General features: G+C 40.3%; 1 protein-coding gene across 7 annotated transcripts in view; it reads left to right on the plus strand.

Annotated features, from left to right (window-relative positions):
- Positions 1-21,335, plus strand: part of CC2D2A (coiled-coil and C2 domain containing 2A) — a 133,863-nt gene that overhangs the window by 66,855 nt on the left and 45,673 nt on the right. For all 7 annotated transcript variants that reach the window (XM_036921082.2, XM_036921085.2, XM_036921080.2 and 4 more), the window contains 6 exons: positions 9,146-9,302; positions 11,486-11,633; positions 14,078-14,216; positions 16,137-16,340; positions 17,874-17,966; positions 18,876-18,967. In XM_036921082.2, the coding sequence (XP_036776977.2) occupies positions 9,146-9,302; positions 11,486-11,633; positions 14,078-14,216; positions 16,137-16,340; positions 17,874-17,966; positions 18,876-18,967 (833 nt within the window). The remainder of the gene's footprint in view (positions 1-9,145; positions 9,303-11,485; positions 11,634-14,077; positions 14,217-16,136; positions 16,341-17,873; positions 17,967-18,875; positions 18,968-21,335) is intronic.

The raw sequence follows: 21,335 nt of genomic DNA on the forward strand, positions 1-21,335 counted from the left end.
GATGAGGACTCGGACTGGCAAGTGGAGACTGTCTCTCGGAAAGAACAGTTATTAAGCACCTACCGCAGTGTCAGGTTCTCGGCACAGGCTAGCTCCTGCTGCCCCGGGAAAGCCGTGAGCACTGGGACTCTGCTCATTTTAAAGATGGGAACACTGAGCTTCCCATTTGGGGAAGGAAGACCTTCCCGAACTGAGATATTGGGTAGCTTCATAGCACAGCACAAGTCAGGTGGCAGAGGAGAATTCAGGCACAGGCCTGTCTAAATTTTATGCTCATTTTGCCCCATGAATTGGATATACTGGTAAAGAAGAGCAAAGCCCCAAATTTGACATCTCTCTGTCCTCCAAGAACTAATTACTGTGGGAGAGGTCTTTGAAACCAATCGGGTATCCCTATGTATTGGGTTGTGTTGATAGTTAATGATGTCTAGTTGAAGGGAACAGTTATTGAGCACTATAATATGCAAGGAACCATTTTTGTTTATAAACTCAGTTAGTCTTCACATTAATCCTGTGGTAACTGTGTTGTTATTGTCTCCATTATATAGAAATGTGGATACACAGCCAGAAAGTGGCAGAGTCAGGGCCCAGACCCCAGAACCAGCTGAAGCTCTGGGTAGTTTCTACACCCAACCCCGCAAGTGTTTTATTAAACATATACATTGCACAGGGCACTGTAAGATGCAGAAGCTGAACTAGACATTGTATCTAGCATGGCAATTAGACGGCACTGCAGAAATGGCATGAGGACTCGGTGACTGGGGTCTGGTAGGACAACGGGAGAGAAAGTGAAGCCACCACGTGAAGCCTTCTTTCAAAAAACTAAAAAGAGAAATGCCATACGACCCAGTGATTCCACTTCTGGGTACTTACGCAAAGAAAACCAAATCACTAATTTGAGAAGATATGTAATTCAAAAAGATAAATGTTTGTTGCAGCATTCTTTACAGTAGCCAAGATAGGGAAGCAACCTATGTGTCCATCAATAGATGAATGGATAAAGAAGATGCGACATATATACACAATAGGACATTTCTCAGCCATAAAAAGGAATGAAGTCTTGCCATTTGCAACACTGTGGGTGGACCTAAAGGGTGTTGTGCCAAGTGAAGTAAGTCAGTCAGAAAGTAACCGCACTAGTGGAGACGAGGATTTAATAATAGGGGTAACTGTTGAATCACTGTGTCATATACTTAAAACCAATGTAAAATTGTATATCAATGATACTTCCATAAAAAATTTAAAAACTTAAAGAAGAAACTCAGAAAAAGACAAAAACCGTATGATTTCACTTATATGTGGAATCTAAAAAGAGAAACTAACTAAAAAGAAATAGACTCATAAATACAAACAGTGGACTGTTGGTTACTAAGGGGGGACAGGGGAATGGGTGAAATAGGTGAAACGGATTAAAAGGTACAAACTTCAGTTATAAAATTATAAAACAAATTAGTAACAGGAATGGAAGCACAGCATAGGGAATATAACCGATAATATTTCAGTGTCTTGGTATAGTGACAGAGGGTAACTATACTTACCATGGGGAGCATTAATATAATTGCCAATTCACATGTTGTGCATCTGAAACCAATATCATATATCAACTATATTCCAATTTAAAATTCTATGAAAAAATAAAAAGTAAATAGAATTCATGTCATGTCTTTGAGGTAAATATGTTTTTCGCTACTTTAGGTGAGAAAATGATTATCAGAGAGGTAGTACCTTGCTCAAGGTTACACAGTAGTTGATAAGAGAGCTCGGAACCTTCCTGACCAAGGAAAGAAAGCGAGAGAGAGAACAGAGGCTGGGTGGGGAAAGAAACCGGACGAGGGACTTGAAAGGGAATCATGGATCCCTTTAGGGCGCAACTGACTGGGGCTTGTTTGTCAGCCGTGAGAAAAGCAGCCACTGCAGAAAACATTGATGCCTTTGAAAAATCCGAAGGAAGTAGTGGTGGGTGGGGAGGGACCAGACAGTACAGGACACGGGTGGGATCAAGGGGGGTGGTTCCGAGGCGGCAGTGACGACCCCGGGGAGGCAGGAGGGCAGGGCTGTGAGGGGCTCGCATCAGATGCCCGCAGCCCGTCCGGTGAAGGGGGTCAGTGGGCTCAAGAGTAGGAAAGGTTTGGCTCAGGCCCGAGGGAAGTGGGTCATCGACCAAGAGGAGCTGTGAACAGCACGCGGGAGCCGACTGCAAAGAGCAGCCACTTGACCGAGATCCAACACGACCGAGGGCAAGACGTGAAACTGTTCTGTGGTGTTTTGTTTTAAAATACGAGAATCATGATTGAAAACCATGCAATACAAACTCTACACCGCAATGGAATATTATTTTTTTATTTATCTTAAAGTCTCTACACTTCTAAGGTTCATCCTATCTATACAATTTTAAATGCAGTTAGCAGGGAAATACGCCCTGGATTTTTGAGTTAAAGCAAACAATATTCCAAATGCAGGAGGAGTAATAGTAATGTCATAAATAGTCTCAGTTTGGTAGCACTTGGTGTAATTGCCGTTCCAAATTCACTGCTGCCTTGCTTTCTTTATACAACAGAGCAATGTTTGAACAGTTGAGTGTAAATCAAATTGTATTTTCTGTCTTGTTTCTCCACTAACATTCCACCTTCAGATACACACACACACACACACACACAAGCACACATTTGCTTAAGCAGTGCTTCTCAAATAGAGGTCATTTTGCCCCCCACGGGGGGCAGCTGGCAGTGTCTGGAGACATTTTTATTATCATATGTGGTAGGGAGCTACGGGCACCACTAGTGGATAGAGGTCAGAGCCATTGCTGAACAACCTACAGTGAGCCCAGCAACTAACACCCCACAACAGGAACGGTCCAGTCCAAAATGTCAAGAGTGCCGAGGCTGACAATCCCTGACTTAGAAAGAAAACAGGAATTAAACATAATTATACAGAAAGCCATTTACAAACACTTATTTAAAGCCTGAAGTGCCCATTTTCTGATTTCTAAAAAGAGCACTGCATCCTAGCATTAAATAGAACGGCCACCACCTTACAAACATAGGGTGGAAAGTTTGGGGGAATTTTGGAGGCTTTTCGTTTTGTCAGATGGAATCTGTTTTTCCTTATTTAAAAAGGTTATAACTATCTTAGGAGACAGTCCTCCCAATCAGAAGGGACCATCCCCTGGAGTTCGTAATTGCCTCTGTGCTACAGACAGCACCAACAGCCCCCACTCAGTTCCTCTGTGACACAGGAGCACGGTCCCGAGGCTGGCAACAAGGACCTTTCCACTGACGCCCACCAGCAACACCCTGTATGCATAACTACATGTCTTATTGGTCAACACTAAGCATAGGCACCAGCACAGGGCAAACCCACAAGGAATAAAACCCAAACAGAAAAGCCCAGAAGCAGCTCTTGTGGTCTTTCCACAATAAAATATTTGATGCTCTATTCAAGTCCAGCAAGAATGTTTTTGCAAAATCACTGAAATCATAAAAAACTTTGTCCTGTACAGCTCAGTAAACAAACACTGGGTTCTTCTATTGTGGAAGGAGATGGAAGATACTGAAAAATATGTGGATCTGTTCATATTTCTAAAATATGTTCCACACTCTGATTTGCGTGCACTGGCCAGTGGAGTGTTTGGAGTTCAGCAGTCATAGAAGTCAAGAGTCACAAGGTCAGAGACACATGGCTTAACCAAACACTAAATACTACATTTATGTCACTTTTGAAGCATTTTTACCATCACAAGTGCTATTTTCTTATACTGATATGCTTTCTCTTCCCCTGACTTGAGGTAATATCAGGATTTTACTAGATCCTGAGTTTTTAAAGCATTTAAGCCTTAATGTAGTTCATTTTTCAGCTTCTTATTTTCAACTTCTTACCAGAAATATAGGTAACTTAATTAAAAATTTGGATATGCCATAAAATTCCTATAAATCCTCTCCAGTTTAATGTCTTCCTTGAAAAAAAAATTAGGGTGTTTTGAAAAGATAGATCTTACAAGTTATGTTTAATTAATTTTTTAAAGTATCATTAATATACAATCTTATATTGGTTTCAAATGTGCAATACAGTGGTTCAACAGTGACCCATATTATTAAATCCTCACCCCCTCTAATGCAGTTACTATCTGTCAACATAGAAAGATGTTACAGAATCACTGACTATATTCTGCATGCTGTACTACCATCTCCATGACCAACTTATGTTGTGATTGCAAATTATTGTGCCCCATTATCCCCCTCACCCACCTCTCTACCCACCACAGCTCCTTCCCCTTGGTAACCACTAGTCCCTTCTCAGTGTCTATGAGTCTACTGCTGTTTTATTCCTTCTATATTGCTTCGTTTTTATACTGCACAAGTAAGTGAAATCATGTAGTATTTGTCTTTCTCTGCCTAGCTTATTTCACTGGCATAATACCATCTAGATCCATCCATGTTGTTGCAATAGCAGGATTTCTTTTTATGGCTGAATAATATTCCATTTGTATTTCTTCTTTGGAGAAATGTCTTTCAGGTCCTCCACCCATTTTTTAATTGGGTTATTTGTTTTTTGGCTATTGAGGCATATAAGTTCTTTATATATTTTGGATGTTAACTCCTTATCAGATGAGTCATTTGTGAATATATTCTCCCATACTTTAGGATGCCTTTTTGTTCTGCTGATAGTGTCCGTTGCTGTAGAGAAGCTTTTTCAGTTTGATGTAATCCTACTTGTTTGTTTTTTATTTTGTTTCCTTTGCCCAGGGAGATGTGTCCTTGAAAAAAATTGCTCCTGCTTATGTTCAAGAGGTTTTACCTTTGTTTTCTTCTTAGAGTTTTAAGTTTCATGTCTTATATTCAGGTCTTTGATCCATTTCAAGTTTACTTTGTGTATGGAGTTAGGCAGTAATCCAGTTTCATTCTCTCACATGTTTAGCTGTCCAGTTTTCACAACACCAGTTGTTGAAGAGACTGTCCTTTCCCCATTGTATATTCATGGCTCCATTATCGTATATTAATTGACCATATATATGTGTGGGTTTCTATCTGGGCTGTCTATTCTGTTCCAGTGATCTATGGGTCTGTTCTTGTGCCAGTGCCATACTGTTTTGATTACTGTAGCTTTGTTGTATAGCTTGAAGTTGGGTTGTGTAATCTCCCCAACTTTGTTCTTCTTTCTCGGGATTGCTTTGGCTATTCAGGGTCTTTTGTGGTTCCATATGAATTTTAGAACCATGTATTCTAGTTCATTGAAAAATGCTGTGGTATTTTGATAGGGATTGCATTGAATCTGTAAATTGCTTTGGACAAGATGGCCATTTTGACTATATTAATTCTTATTATCCCTGAGCATGGGATTAATTTCCATTTATTGGTGTCTTCTTTAATTTCTCTCATGACTGTCTTACAGACAGTCTTTCAGAGTAAAGGGCTTTCACTTCCTTGGTTAGTTTATTCCTAGGTATTTTATTCTTTTGTTGCAATTGTAAATGGAATTGTTTTCCTGATTTCCCTTTCTGCTGGTTTGTTGTTAGTACAGAGGAATCCAACAGATTTCTGTGGATTAATTTGTATCCTGCAACTTTGCTGAATTCAGTTATTAGTTCTAATAGTTTTTTTGGTGGAGTCTTTAAGGTTTTATGGTTATGATATCATGTCATCTGCAAATAGTGACAGTTTAACTTCTTCCTTATCAGTTTGGATGCCTTTTATCTCTTTCTTTTGTCTGATTGTCATGGCCAGGACCTCAAGTACTATGTTGAATAAAAGTGGTGAGAGTAGGCATCCTTGTGTCATTCAAGTTTAATTTAAATAAAAGAACTTCTTATTGTGTAAAGTTTATTAAAGTCAGTTGATTAGCAAGATTTAATAAGGCATTTGAGAAATGCAATCATGTTTATGAAAGACTTTTGTAAACCGTAAAGTACTATAAAAATGCATATGCTTATTGTCAATTATATGCCTAGAGGAAAAGAAATATTTACTGAGCTCATACGGAAAAAAATAGACTTTTCATCCATCTCAGCTAAGCTTCATCACTGCTTCCCTGCTAAAGTAACATGTCAAGCCCCAAGTCACACAGCATTTAAGTGTCAATATCAGAATTCAGATCCACATCTGTTTGAACACAAGGCTGCTCTATCCAGTTCATCACATTGCCCTCTGCAGGCTGTAGGAGGAGTGACAGTCAAATGGAGAGTAAAGTGAGATATGAGAAAATCTTGAGAGCCACACTACACCCAAGTCTACCAGCTGTTCAAAGAAGAGAACAATTCCATTACACAGATTCATCCTCTAATGCCCTACTTCTAGTAAGAGTTAACATGCTGTCTTCTAAGTATATGAATTCCCTGTTGGCAGCCCTGGGCATTCAAAGGGAAATCAAACAATAACCCTTCTCTGAGGAATCTCAGCATCTAGTGAGACAAACAACCCATGAACAGGAACCTCAATAGAGTGAATAATTGTTCCTATAGGGAAACCACAGGACATGGTGGTGTTACATTAGTGGGTATCAATAGGCAGGGGGCAGCTTACTGTATGCTCATGTGGTGCCCAGTACAAGGGGCACCTTACAGTGAGCTAAAACACCTGCACTGAAGTGAACATTGCACCTTTGCTGAGACAGCAGCCCTCTTCAGAGTTCTGGGCAACCACAAAGTCTGAGACCAGAAGAGCTCCACGGTCTTATGGTTATGATTGCATATGCTAAGTGATCCCTCCTGCTCTGATTAGAGCCATCGTTTTTATAGTACTTGCATGTTTCATTGCTCTTTTGTTCAGATTTTAAATTCTCTTTCAATCACAAGTTCTCCCCAATTTGTCTAACCTAATTATATTTTATGGATCATGGTAGTAACTTTAAAAGGACTCTGAATTGTTTAATCACCTTTCTGATTTTCTCTGGCCCGTGAGGAAGACATAGCAGAAAGTGTGTGAGTTTTGAAGTGAGGCGGTTGTGGATACTGGTCTTCAAATTTAGCCTCCAATCTGTCACCTAGAATTGCTCGGTCTGGTTTCTTGCTTAATCTTCACTACAAACCATCCTTCATAAGAATGTGGTAAAGATTAAACAAGATAACAGAGGTGAATGCCCCTAGTGTGATTCACACAAAGGGATGTCTCAATGAATTACAATTTTGGCAAAAAAAATAAAGCTTAAAAAAGGAAAGAAAACACACCATTTTCTCAAGCTGGAACTTCAAGATAATAGATCTATAACTTAAGAGGTCAAACCAAGGCTTCCTGTGCAAGAAAAGACAATTTGCCCTTTGTTCTTTAAGCTCTGTAAGATCCAAAACATCAGGCTCTTATGAGAGGTTGGGACAAGCAATAGATGGCACTCCTTTTTCCACTAGAGTTCTGAAATGATAACAATGTGGAAAAAGGTGTTGAGAAGTAACAGATGTATAAAAAGAGAGGCTGGGTCACCTATAAATTAATAAAGGCTTGAGACACTCACTGGTCAATTGTAATGTATGGAATACATTTGATCCTTATTTAAACCAAGAATATCACAGTGATTTTTTGCAACTCTGGAGGAAATTTGAAACTTACTGATACTTGACATTATTAAGGAATTACAGTGATGATAGTATCATAATTATACTTTTTAATATCCTTCTCTTTCAGCGATACATACTGAAATATTTGCAAATGAAATGATGTCTGGGTTCAAAATATTGGTGGAGAGGGGAATGGTTGAGAGCATAGATGAAACCAGATAGGACATAATGATAGTTGAAGTTAGGTTATGGGTTCAGAGTATATCATTCTTCTAGAATTACATGTTTGAAATTTTCCAAAAAATGTTTTTTAATATAAATCAAAATATAACCTTTTTACTGATAAAGATGCATTTGGAGAGCATGGGTTAAGTGTACCATTCACAGGCTTCCCACTGAGCCCCTGAATTAGGCAGATTTGGCCACTCGGCACATATAAGCCCTGAACAGTACAGGTCTCTTGGAGCACTGGTCTGTTAGAATTAACTTACATGCTATTAAGTCTGGGGTCCTGAGTTTGGTTTCTGTGCAATTCTTGCCTTTATCTTTGCCCTGGTAGCCCCTCCAAGCTCAGTCAGCCATCCTGCAGATGTGAGCTGGTGGATACCAGGGAGATGAGGCTCTGGTGGGAGACCAGCACAAATTCATCCTCACCCCCATCCTTGGCAAAGAATTCATATCATACACCCTATAAGGGGAGGTGGGTGGAGAGAATCTATAGTGTCATCTTTGTGCATTTGAGTGGTAAGTGGAAAGTATTAATCACAGGGGGACTAAATTGCATAAGGGGAGAAATGAAGATTCAATTAGTAGAAATAAAAGGAGTAAAATCAGCCTCTTAGACAAATGTGTACCAGCCAGAGACCTCCTGGAGAGAAAGAATAAAACACAGGAAAGAAGTCAGCAAAGTTGTGGAATATTTTGTCATCTTATCACAAAAGTAAAAGGAATCAAGAATACAAGGGAAATTTGATCAAATGGAGCAGAGGGTCCTATGAAGGCTGCATTTTATATTCATAATCTGTGGTTGCCCTGACGATGGGTTGTTCATCTCATAGTGATGACATTGTGATAAGATATACAACAATAATTAGTATTAGAGCTGCAGATAGTCCAATTGGCTCCATCTCGGGGGAGGTCTGAGAAGAGCTGGTAGGGTTTCAGCAGCTAACAACTAAAATGAGGTCTTAAAAGGGAGAATCTGAGAGATTAATCAAATAGTAGATTTTAATCTGATACTCTACAGTAATAAATTTGGTGCTTCTCCTATTGACTTTGAGGTTTGTCTAGATAATAAGTCATCTAAGAGCAGCATGTCCACATTATCTCACCCTTTCTACCTGATGCCATTTCTCTCTGAAATAACATCAGTCAGGAAAAGGAGGAAGTCCATTCTCCAGGTTACCTGTGTATTCGTTTGCTGACCTTGATTAACCTCTCCACCCCAGGAGATTAGACTAGGCAGGAGGACAGGTGTCAACAAGTTGGCTACAAATAGCATGTAATCTGGTCTCATGGGGACCATAGTAATACAACTCAACTTTGCATTCTGAGATGGGTGCTCTGGCCTTGCACAGTGACCAGCACAGACAAATGGACTAATTATCTGAGATTGAGCACATTCTATTGATGCTTTTATTTGTTTCTCTTCTTTGACTTCAGGTATATGAAACAGTTGGACACAGTGGTACCACCTTGCTGGCAGAAGTGTTTCTGCCTATTCCTGAAACTAGCGTTGTCACTGGAAGAGCTCCTATTGAAGAAGTGGAGTTTAGCAGTAACCAGCATGTGACATTGGATCACGAAGGAGTTGGAAGTGGTATGGAAAACTAATTACCCATAGTGGCTCACAGTTTCACTGTCATAGTTGAACATCTTTTTTTTCCCTTGTCACACAACCAGATAACTATAAAATTGCTATCAGAAATTCAAGTTAAAACAGTGATATACAGCTTTTTGCAAGGTCATTATTTACATACTGTTGGTAGCCAGTAAATTCATATAACTATACAAACATACAGTAGTTTGACAGTGTGAATTAAGAACCTTTAAAATGCCTTGGAGGCCTTAATTCTTCTTCTAGGAACCTTTCCTAAGAAAGTAATTTGAGAGGAAGACAAAGCTTTGCACATAAAAATACATACATCACAGTGTTATTTATGAGGCTGAAAAGTTTGGAAAAAAATTAATTGGGTGATTTTTAATTAATATTCTCTCTCTTGTCTCCTTTGACAAGTCTCTTTAGATATATGATGGACTTTCTCACTCTGTCCACGTCTCTTACCCTCTCTATATTTGATATCTTTTTGTTTCACTGATACATTCTGTATATTTCTTTAAATCTGTCTTCCAAGTCATTTATTCTCTCCTTGACTGTGTCTTACCATTTAAACTCATCACTGAGTTTCTCATTTCAATTATTTTATTTTTCACCTCTACAAATTCTATTTAGTTAGTTTCCATTCAGTCTGGTCAATTCTGATGACTTTTTGTCCTTTCTTCAAACTCTCAATCATTTCTTTTATTCATTCATTACTCATTTGTTTTTTTTTTAAACATTAAAAATATTTGTATCTGATCATTCCAATACATATCTGCTTATTGGTTTGATTCTGTTTCCTCTTGCTCATAGTGGCTTGTTCCCTCATGTGTCTGTTTTTATTGAGCTCATATCTGGAAATTTATCACAATTTTTATTGTGAGCTTATATCTGGAAATTTATGTGCAAGGATTCTTTGAATCTCAAGCCCAATCACAAGTCTAAAAGTTTGAACCTAGAGTTTAGTTCCAGCTCTGACACTGACAAGCTCTGTGACCCTATTAATTATGCAATCTTTTTGAGTATCATTTTTTTTTATTGATGAAATGAATCTAATATACCTCCTATAGTGTCTTATAGGGTTATTTTGAGGATCAAGATGGGATGTTCAGTATGAAGGACAGACTTTTGAAAAACACAAAAATGCTATCACAGAATAATAGTGTTATTGTTTTGCATTAGAAATATTAACTGGAACTCCAGAGTGTGAAGTTGCTATATTTCATGCTTGAAAAATCTTTTCTTCCTTTAGTTGATTAAACATACTGATTAATTTCCAATTGGTGGAGGCCAAATCAGTGAGGCTTTACTGTCACCACAGTAGCTTAGCAATAGCTAACATTTGTTGAGTGGTCCCTGTTTGCCAAGCACTGTGTGTTTTGCAAGTACACCTCACTTAACTCACTCCTCCTCAGTCCAGGCACACTTCCATTTTAGGACACTTGCACTTGTTCCTCCTCCCAAGAATGCTCCTTCCCAAGATATCTACATATCTTATCTCCTCACTTTCTTCAGGCCTTTATTCAAAGGTCCCCTCTCATGGAGCCTCCCCCGGCCACCCATCCAAAAGTGTAACCCTCTCCTACCTTCCCAAAACACATTTTCTGTATATCTTCCCTAATTTATGCTTCTCCTTCACAATTATCCTAACATACTACACATTTCTCTTACTTATCTTGAAGGCCCACCATGCCTACTCACATATAAACTCTATGAGCATAGGCATTCCTACCAGTTTGTTTCTTAACTGTCATCTCCATGACCTAGAATAATGCCTAGCATGAAGTAGGAGTTCCAATAAGTATCTGCTGAATGAGTAAATAAATGATGTCTTTACAGTAAACCTTTGAAGGCAGTGTTATCATTATCCCTGTTTTATACATAAACTAAGGTTCAGGGAAGTTAAGTAATTTATTCATGGTCACACAGCTGTTGACTGACAGAACCAGAATGTGCACAGAAATGGTCCCACTCTGAAGTGCCTCATTCATTAAAATATCTAGACTGTGCTGTCATAGATAGAGCCAAGTGGATAGTTCTGAGTATCATCACCTGGAGAAGCTCAGTGGTGTTCATTTGAATTACATGTCCCTTACCCCCAACCCCTTTGTCTGCTTTCTTACCAGGACTGGGTTCACTCCCTTTTTCTAAACAGCGTCCTGTTTAATCTGGTGTTTCCCTAGGGGTGCCCTTCTCATTTGAAGCTGATGGTAGTAATCAACTGATTCTAATGACCTCAGGGAAGTTGTCCAACAGTGTGGCATGGGCCGTTGGAGAAAATGGGATACCTCTAATTCCTCCATTGTCACAGCAGAGCATTGGATTTAGGAGGTAATGTGTGGTGAGAATAAACTGATGGGCAATGACAGTGTTAACATTAATGATGTTCAGTAGGAAAAAAAGTTTGCAATACCACATTCTTTCCTTTTATTCTCATGTACATGTTTTCAGGGATTTTTATTGTTCTTATGGTGAAAATTAAAATATTAATAGCATAACAAATATTGAATGTTTATCAGTGTCAGATACAGTGAAAAGCACTTTATCTTATTTAGTATTCCCAGTAACTCCCCATTTTACAGATGGGGGAAGTGTGTAGCGTAGAGCTGGCTTTATTTGGTCCTCAGTAAAGGTTTGTTGTGAATGATGATTGGTGTAGAACCTTCTGGTTATATGAAAATCCCTGTTCTCAGTCTCCGGCCTTGATTGCTAGATCCCTAGGTGTCTACTCAGAAGAGAGGAAAGGGACTCTGGGCCTCGCCAGTTTACTCCTAGGCAGGCCCTATCTCCTCAAGGTTGATGCCTGACCAGGCAGCCTGCGCTGCAGGAGCCAGGTGCCCTGGGTTGGAGTCTTGCTTCTGTCTCTCCCCAACAGATGTGTCTTAACTCGATCCTGGGCCTAAGTTGCCTCCACTGTAAAATAAAAGGACTTACCCTGATCATCGAGAAAACATTTTTCATCACAGTCATTTTCAATATGTGGAAAAACAGAATGGAGCTTATTTACTCCCTTTATGCGCTTTCCATCCCGGTACAAACACCCATGTCCAGGTGGTGTGAGTGCCAGGGCGCTGCTGCCCTTTACCTCCCCAGTCAGGAGATTGGTAGCCATCACCAGGGGAGGCTTGTCTATACCTTTGAATACAAGCATTTTGCTTTCATTTCATTGAGTTTTGCACTGGGGAAATTTCCTGGGGATCAAAGCTCCAACTCCTCAGGATGGTGCTATAAATGCAGCACTGTTACTAAAGCCCCAGCTCCCCCATGGCAGCCCTGGCCTCCTCGGAATTTGGTCATGTCCAAAGTTGGTACTTAAGTTGGCTGCATGGTTTTTTTTCTCTTTTATTTTAGCCTCAGTTGTAAGTAGTCCCCAGTTGTCTGAGAAGTGAGGCTTTGGGGTGTCCTGCACTAGATGCAGAGACTCCTTTTCACCAGCCTGGGTCCAGGGACTGGGGACACTTTTGTGTACTGAGAAGTATGGTAGGAATGGGTGACATTTACTTTCCTTACATTCATTCTGCTTTTTTCCCAGTTGTATTGAGATATGGTTGACATCTAATAAAAAGTTTCAGGTATAAAACAAAATGATTGGAAAATGTATATATTGCCAAATTATCACCATAACAAGTTTAGTTAATATCCCTCTAGACACCTAATTACAAATTTTTTTCCTTGTGATGAGAACTCTTAAGATCTACTCTTTTAGCAACTTTGAAGTATGCAATGCAGTATCATTAACTCAAGTCACCATGCTCTATGTTAGATCCCCAGAACTAGTTTATCCTATAACTGGAAGTTTGTACCTGCGGACCACCTGCACACATTTCCCCTCCCCACCTCAGCTCTGGCAACAACCAGTCTGCTCTCTGTTTCTATGAGTCTGGTATTTTTTAGGCTTTTTTAGATCATACAGTATTTGTATTGCTTTGCTGACTCATTTGTTTAAAATGATGCCCTCAAAGTCCGTCCATGTTGCAAATAGCAGAATTTCCTTCTTTGTATGGCCAAATAATAATCCATTGTGCAAAAATGTACCACATCTTCTTTATCCATCCATCCATCACTGGATGCTAGGTTGTTCCCATGCCTTCGCTATTGTAAAAAATGTTGCAATAAACATGGGGGTACAGATACCTTTCAGGATAGTAAATTCTACTTTCAGGAAGTAGAATTCTTGGATCATATGGTAGTTCTACTTTTACTTTTGTGAGGACGCTCCATATTGTTTTCCACAGTGGCTGCACCAATTTACATTCCCACAAACACTGCAGGAGGGTTCCCTTTACTCTGCATCCTCACCAGCACTTGTTATTTCTTTTCTTTTGGATAGTGGCCATTCTAACAGGTGTGAGGTGACATCTCACTGCGGTTTTCACTTGCATTTCCCTGATGATTGGCAGTGTTGAGCACCTTTTCATGTACCCATTGGCCAACAGTATGTCAACTATTAAGGTCCTTTGCCCATTTTTAATTAGGTTATTTGTTTTATTGCTACTGAGCTATATGTGTTCCCTATACATTTAGGATATTAACACCTTATTAGATGTGTGGTTTGCAAATATTTTCTCCCACCAGTCATACTTCTTTATTATCTTCATACCATATCTAACAGCAGTCATCAAGTAAAGAAAAAAGGCAAGAGTCCTTCCTTAGGATCAGCTTTTCTCTCATAGAGGCAAATAGCCTCCTGAAGCAGTGCTGTCCCTGGGCTCTTGTGGGCCCAAGGCAAACTGCTCTGGGGTCAAGTCTGTCTCTGGAATCAACTTTTTTTTCAGTGCTTTGAAGAGGGCAGATGCCATCTCATCTATTGGTGCATCAGGACTGACAGACATGAAAAAGTTGGCCAAGTGGGCAGCAGAGTCCAAGCTCGACCCGAATGACCCCAGCAACGCCCCTCTGATGCAGCTGATCTCGGTAATGTGGCAGGAGAACTGTGCGCACGCCCTTTCTCGACTTGGCAGGACGGTATTAGAAATTGCTCACACCTTACACACTTGCCGTTCACACCATGCAGTAGTGTGTAAGGACATGAGTGCTGGGCTGAAGGGCAGGTTTAAATTCCAGCCCTCCCCCTGCCTAGCTGTGTGACCGAGACAAGCCCTCACTACCTAACCCCGTGATGCCCTCACAGTGTGGTCGTGAGGCACTGAGCTGCAGCCTGTCAGCCCTCAGCCTCTAACCTCTGTAAAACCCCAAAGAAGGTTTTATTTGAGCCCCCTATAGAAAGGAAACTGAGTTCAGACACTCCGAGTTACTTGCTCAAAGCCACACAGCTCATGAGCCCTGGGATTCCAGTCGACCCGATTTCTGAGTCCCTGCCTTCTCCATCACACCTGGAAGGACTGAGGGGCATGCTCAGAAACAGTGGCTTTGCTTGTTTGCTTCCTTGTTTGGTGATTTACTAGATATTTAGGTTTCATTTAAGTATTTATGAGATAGATTGCTTGTATCAATCATCATTTAAAAATTCTTCAGTGAATCTATAAATAAAATGAAACATACATTTATCAGTAAATGATTTTTCTTGGTATCCAATAACAATCACTTTTACTGCAGTGTCCATAATTCCCACAAAAACATAAAAAGTAAGGTGGCCCAGGAAGTGGCCACCATACTGTGGTGCTCGTGTTCGCAGCGGGAGTTCACCAGCAGGTGACCGTGCCCAGGGTGAGCGTATCCATGTCTCTCCTAGTCCCTCTAAGATAAATCCCAGAGCAAGCTTTGGCTTATTCTGACTTTTGTCTTTATAAACTCTCCTTCCAACATACTTCCTAATGTGGATTTGAGAAATATTAGAAAGAATAGGCCATCTTACCTAAAATGTCATCTATTCCATGTGAAGTTTTCAAATGACATTTCAATTACTATCTTTCAATCAGTAGCAAAGTGGTACATGTATCGCCTTCATTTTTTTCTATTTAACTTTTTGCCTTCCCCTAGAAGGATAAAACACAGGAATTGCCTTCCCGACTGGTCTCTTTGCACAAACCAGGATTTTTGCTTCCCAGTCACACTTCTCACTGGGAAGCTCAAGCAAATCTGCACCCCCTGGTTTGCCCTCTGCTCAGGAGGAGGTCACAGCGGGCAAAGCACCCGGCAGAGGGTCCAGCAGATGCCTGAGCAGAGTGCAGCCCCCAGGCAGTTCCCTGAACTGTCCTTTCCGTGCCAGCGTCAAGGGTATTGGAGGTTGGCGCCTGGTTCCATCTGCGGCTCTCTTCCCAATGACCCAAGCTACGAGGAGCTGCTCAGAGACAGGAGAGGATCCCCATGGGGCCCAGTGAAGGTGCTCAGCTGATCTGGAGCCTTTATCTACATATGTGATTAGATATATTTTTACAGTTATACTTAAAAATATTTTAAACCATACTTTAAAGTTTTATTTTTAATATTAAAACATTTTAATAGTTTAGTATTTATATTTAATGTTTATAATATTTAAATATATTTAAAGTGCATCTATTAGTTTTTATATACATTGTATATATGAGTGATCCTATTTCTAGTAGGCACCTAGTAATGCACTGATATAAATATCTCATCTTTCAGTCTGTATTTTTGTATAACATCTCTTAGGGAAGCATATATGCCAAAAATGAACTTCTAAATTTCTTTTTTGAAAAAATGATTTGTGGTACTTTTTATAGCTACTAGATGAACCTTAACAGCATCTGCCTCATTACTCTTATATTGTATTTTGTCTTTAAATGAAATGCTGGAGGTTTCAAGTCTCTTAGTCTGTAACTGTTAAGCTTCCATTTCCAAAAGCTTGGAGCCAAATTTCAGTGGATGAAACCTACCTGTCATCTCGAGTTTTGCATCTTCTGGTTTTCAAAGGTGGCCACCAGTGGCGAATCCTACATCCCTGATTTCTTTCGACTGGAACAACTGCAACAGGAGTTCAACTTTGTTTCTGATGAGGAATTAAGTAGATCCAAACGATTCAGGCTTCTTCATCTTAGAAGCCAAGAGGTGCCAGAATTCAGAAATTACAAGCAAATTCCAGTATATGACCGAGAAATTATGGAAAAGGTATTCCAGGTAAGGAATTGCCATAAAGGAGTTAATAAAATAATAAAATACCTTCTATACTATTTGGTATAAGATTACATAGGTATTTTGTTGTTATTTTCTCAATAGCAATACTGATTTCTCTTTAGCACTTTCTTTACATAACTTCTCCATTATTTTTCTTGATTTCAATGCTTAAATAAACTTTTTGTCTCAGTGTAATGACGTATAAATCAACAAAATGTAGAATTGTATGGTTGAAAAAATAGCTTCAGTGCTAATATGGTAAATTATCCTGTTTTAGACAGGAATGCAAGTCCATTTTAATCCAGTAAATATTTACCAAGCACAAAGCACGGTGTGAACATTGTGGGGAGAGCCAGGTAGGCAGGACTTGAGCAGCCCTGGGGGGGCGGGGCAGGAAGGAAGTGGGGGACAGGGCTGGGTGTCCTGGGCCAGGGCAGAGGAGGGATCTGGCGGGCGTGGGGGTGGGCAGCCTTTGAGGAGTTGCTGGTAATCACCCTGTGTAGACGAGACAGGCCAGTGAAAGCCAGCCAGGCAGGTTTGTGTTCGGTGAAGTAAATGGAGAGCCATTTACCAGAGATTAATACCAGTATGATTTTATGTAGAAGCTATTTTGGTTGGTTGGTTGCTCTTTGTAGTAGTTTGGATTTGAGATTGTCAGTGATAAAAACCCAGTTTGAAATGCCTCAGGCATAGGAGCTTACTGGATAATGAAAAATCCCACGATAGGGTAAAACGTCTAAAGACATGAGTGCCAGGAATTCATCTGTGTCTCAAGACACCTGATCCAGGGCCTGAGTGCTGCCAGGACCCCTCTCCATCCTGCCCGGGCCTCCCGTGGGACTGTGGCTTTATTTCTCCTCCTTGTGGACAGATTCTCTACGCGGCCGCACAGTCAACAACATCATCCAAGTTCATGTCCAGTAGCTTCAGCCACAAGGAGGAGATGTGTCCTCTTGTCCCAAGTTTGAAAACCTCGGCAACAGGTCTTGAGGTGCCCTGCCTGGGTCAGGGGCCATGCTGGGTACTTCAGAGAAGGACTGAAGGGGGACACAGCAGTCCCCTGGGCATTTTACTGAGAGGAAAAGAAAGACAAAGCAACATGCTACCAAGACAGGTGGCCCAAGTCAGCTGCAGCCAGATGCTGCTTACCACCTTTACAATGGCTTTACTTACAGTAGAAAAGGCAGGATTAAGCAGAGGCTTTGGCTAAGTTGCTTGGGTGAACTCAGCATCGTGAACTGTAGCAGCTCTCTTTGTTATCTCTGTGACCTCTATTTCTTCCTGCATGAACATTTTAAGCTGTAATTACTCTATGGATTTCTCCTCCACTTATAAAGCAATTCAGCCAACTGATTCTGAATCCTGGATTCTGCATCAAAGATCAGTTTTGAACCAAAAGTTAAGAGGAAGGTGGAAGAAACATTTAGAACCATAATTTGTAACTTCAACCCCATGTGATAAATTCTCTAATCTCAGGAAGGGTATGAGGGAGTACTAGTACTTCAAAATCATAAAATTATTCCTTTTTAATTTTAGGACTATGAGAAACGATTACGAGACAGAAATGTAATTGAAACCAAGGACCACATAGACACCCACAGGGCCATAGTAGCCAAGTACCTCCAGCAGGTAAGGAAAATCAGTGTAAACGGTTCTCACAGAGGGTAAAATAGCCAGCATCCTAAGATGGGGAGAGAGGGGTCTCTATTCTTTTAAGCACCTATGTGGTACATAAAAGTCACTTAATCTCTCTAGACTTACTTTCTCATAACTACAGATATGCAGTTGATTAACAGCTATCTTCATCTTTTGTACATAAGAAAACACTAGGATGAGTGGCAGTTTATCACTTGTTATCTTACCTGGGGTTTGATTACAAGGGACTCAATTTTTAAGTCATGATTTTTCTAATATTTGAATGTTTGCATCCTATCTCCTTTATAATACAAAGAAATTTTATAAACCATACAGTAACTGCCCTTATGCACTAGAAAATCAAAATATCCTTTTGTGCTTCCTTCCTTTAATAAATTTAACTTGCATGAAATGCTGTGGTGACTACAAAATATTTTTCCCATCCAGTTCATCTACCCTGTGACCTATGTATAAAAAGCCCATTTATGATATGTAAGAGGCCCTGTTTTTAAGGAATAGTTACAGAGTAAGTCAGTCTGAATAGGGGAAGAACTTAAGGATTAGTTCTAAAATGTATGTCCTTCAAGACCCATCCTACTTTTTGTAATTGTAAACTCATTCATTCAGCAAAGTCTCACTATCTCATCTGCCAGCAACTTGCCCAGGTCTCAAGAATATAGCAGTGAACAAAACCGAGACACCGTGCCTTAGGGAGCTAACACCAGTGAGGGGAGCTGGAGGGTTTACAGTGGGAGGAGATCGGGGCTGGGAGAAAAGTGCAGGTGGGCTACAGGGGGCCGGGGCTGCACTGAGGTGACGTTGGTGTGAAGGCTCAGTGGGAGTGGGGAGTGAACTGTGAAGTTTCTATGACAAGAACATTTTAAAGCATATTTCTGTCCTCAGGTTAGAGAATCAGTGATAAATCGTTTCCTAATTGCAAAACACCATTTTCTTCTTGGGGATTTGATAGTAGAAGAAGAAGTGCCCAATATCAGGTAAAGACAAACACATCCTTTGTTACTTCTTATAAATATGATTTTTATTGTATTATATGAAAACTTCCATGTACATACGATGTTTTTATCTTTGTGTGGCACATGCATTTGGGCCCCTGATAATCCTGGAAACTGGTAAAACCTGACTAACGCCTAATGGTTACATGAGAACAAGTCACACGAGATCCTCTCCATCATGCAGACCCCATGTCCCCCCCGTCACCTCGTGAGCTTTGCCAGCCATTCTGATCCCACTGAGAGCGGCAGCGCTTCCCTCGGCACAGGCTCCGCCTGCTTTCATCATCCCAGTGCTGGCCTGACTCTCCCACGACAGGCAGCGGGGTGGCTGAGAACTTGCCCACTGAGGTTCTGGGCAGGGGGAGCTGGTTCCAGCACCACAAGCTGGGAGGCAGAGGCTGTGTGCTTGGTGAGGGGCAAGGGCTGCAGGGAACACATATATTTACAGAGCACTTGGAAATTGGCTGTATTTGCTTGCTTCTCTCCCGATCATTTAGAATAACTCCTCAGGGTGTCTCACCTTGCAGTGGATGCGTAAAAGATGAAAGATAACTTCCTATGTCAGTGGTCTTATGCAGGCCATTAACTCAGGACCCTTTCTGTGATTAAACCCTTGGTCTCCTAAGAAGGTTGTTTCCTATTCATACTTCAGCTCCACCATCAATTTGGGAAGGAGATAAAAATTGTGCCATCAGTGGCTGCCCCTGTCTTTGGCTTTGTCTTCATCCGTACATGGAGGGGAGGCTGTGCCCACATAAATTCATGCAAACCCTTTCTCTTTATCCAAGGCCCAGAGTCCAGTCAATGCATTTCTTTCTCAGTCATGAAAATTACCCTTTAGAATAGATGATGATTTTGTATGCTGTTTTCCCATTTCTTTTCTTTCTTTTTCTTTTTCTGCTTTACTTTCTGCATTAAGTTCTGAAGGCTCAGGGTATGTTCTTTCTTCTTTTAATTTTAGTTTGTTCTTAGCTTTAAACTAAAGTATTTCTGTATTTAATGTAGAGAATATGTATGTATATACGTGTGTATATATATATATTTACATATATATATAAACCAGCCACCAGGATGTCCTCATGCTGACCGCTAGGAGGGTAGCAAACTGTCAGGACATGATTCCCCTCTGGGGAAGAAAGGAAGTATTGACAAAGGGAAGGGATGCACCATATAGGACCCCCGGGAAAGGTCCCTGGGCCCCCAGGTTAAGTAGCCATCCTGGCAGAGTGACTGAGATCTACTGTAATTTGCAGCAACATGGACCTTGGTGGTATTATGCTAAGTAAGATAAGTCACAGAAAGACAAATACTGTGTGATCTGACTTACATGGGGAATCAAAAAAGCCAGACTCAAAAACAGAGTAGAGTGGTGGTTATAGGAGCTGAAGGGCAAGGGAAACTGAGGATATGTCTAAGGAGACAAACTTGCAACCAATAGGTAATTAAGTTCTGGAGACCTAATGACAGCACAGTAAATAGAGTCAACAATATTGTATTACAGACTTCAAAGTTACTAAGAGACTAGATCTTCATTCTCACCACAAAAAGAAAAATGAAACAGTAATTATGTGAAGTAGTAGAGGAATTGGCTAATACCACAGTGGTGATCATACTGCAATATGTAAATGTTTCAAGCCACCATGGTGTCCACTTTAACCCTATACAATGTGATATGTCAAATCTATCTCAATAAAAATAAATTTAAAGTAATAAAAATAAGATGCAGCTAATAAGTCACACATAGAAAAAGATTTGCAATGAAACATGTCTCTCTTTGTTTTGGAAAAGATAGTTATTTTTCATAGTTTTACATTATGTTCATGTGTAATGGGTTTATTCTTGTTTTAAATGAGTTAATGAATAAATATATGTAAATACTAGAAAAAAAAAAAAGCAGGACAACATAGATGGAACTAGAGGGTATTATGCTCAGTGAAATAAGCCAGGTAGAGAAAGACAAGTACCAAATGACCACTCATTTGTGGAGTATAACAACAAAGCAAAACTGAAAGAACAAAACAGCAGCAGACTCACAGACTCTGAGAAGGGACTGGCAGTTACCAAAGGGGAGCGGTTGGGGGAGGGTGGGTGGGTGGGGAGGGAGAAGGGGATTAAGAGGTATTATGATTGGCACACTTAATGTAGGAGGGTCACAGGGAAGGCAGTACAGCACGGAGAAAACAAGTAGTGACTCTTCAGTATCTTACTACGCTGATGGACAGTGACTGCAATGGACGGGGAGGGAACTCAGTATTATTGGTGAATGTTGAAACCACAATGTTGTTCATAAGATTGTATATCACTGATACTTATACAAAAAAAAAAAAAAAAGGCAGCAGCAATTGGACTG

The sequence above is a fragment of the Manis pentadactyla genome, chromosome 5, assembly GCF_030020395.1.
Source record: "Manis pentadactyla isolate mManPen7 chromosome 5, mManPen7.hap1, whole genome shotgun sequence".
Lineage (NCBI taxonomy): Eukaryota > Metazoa > Chordata > Mammalia > Pholidota > Manidae > Manis > Manis pentadactyla.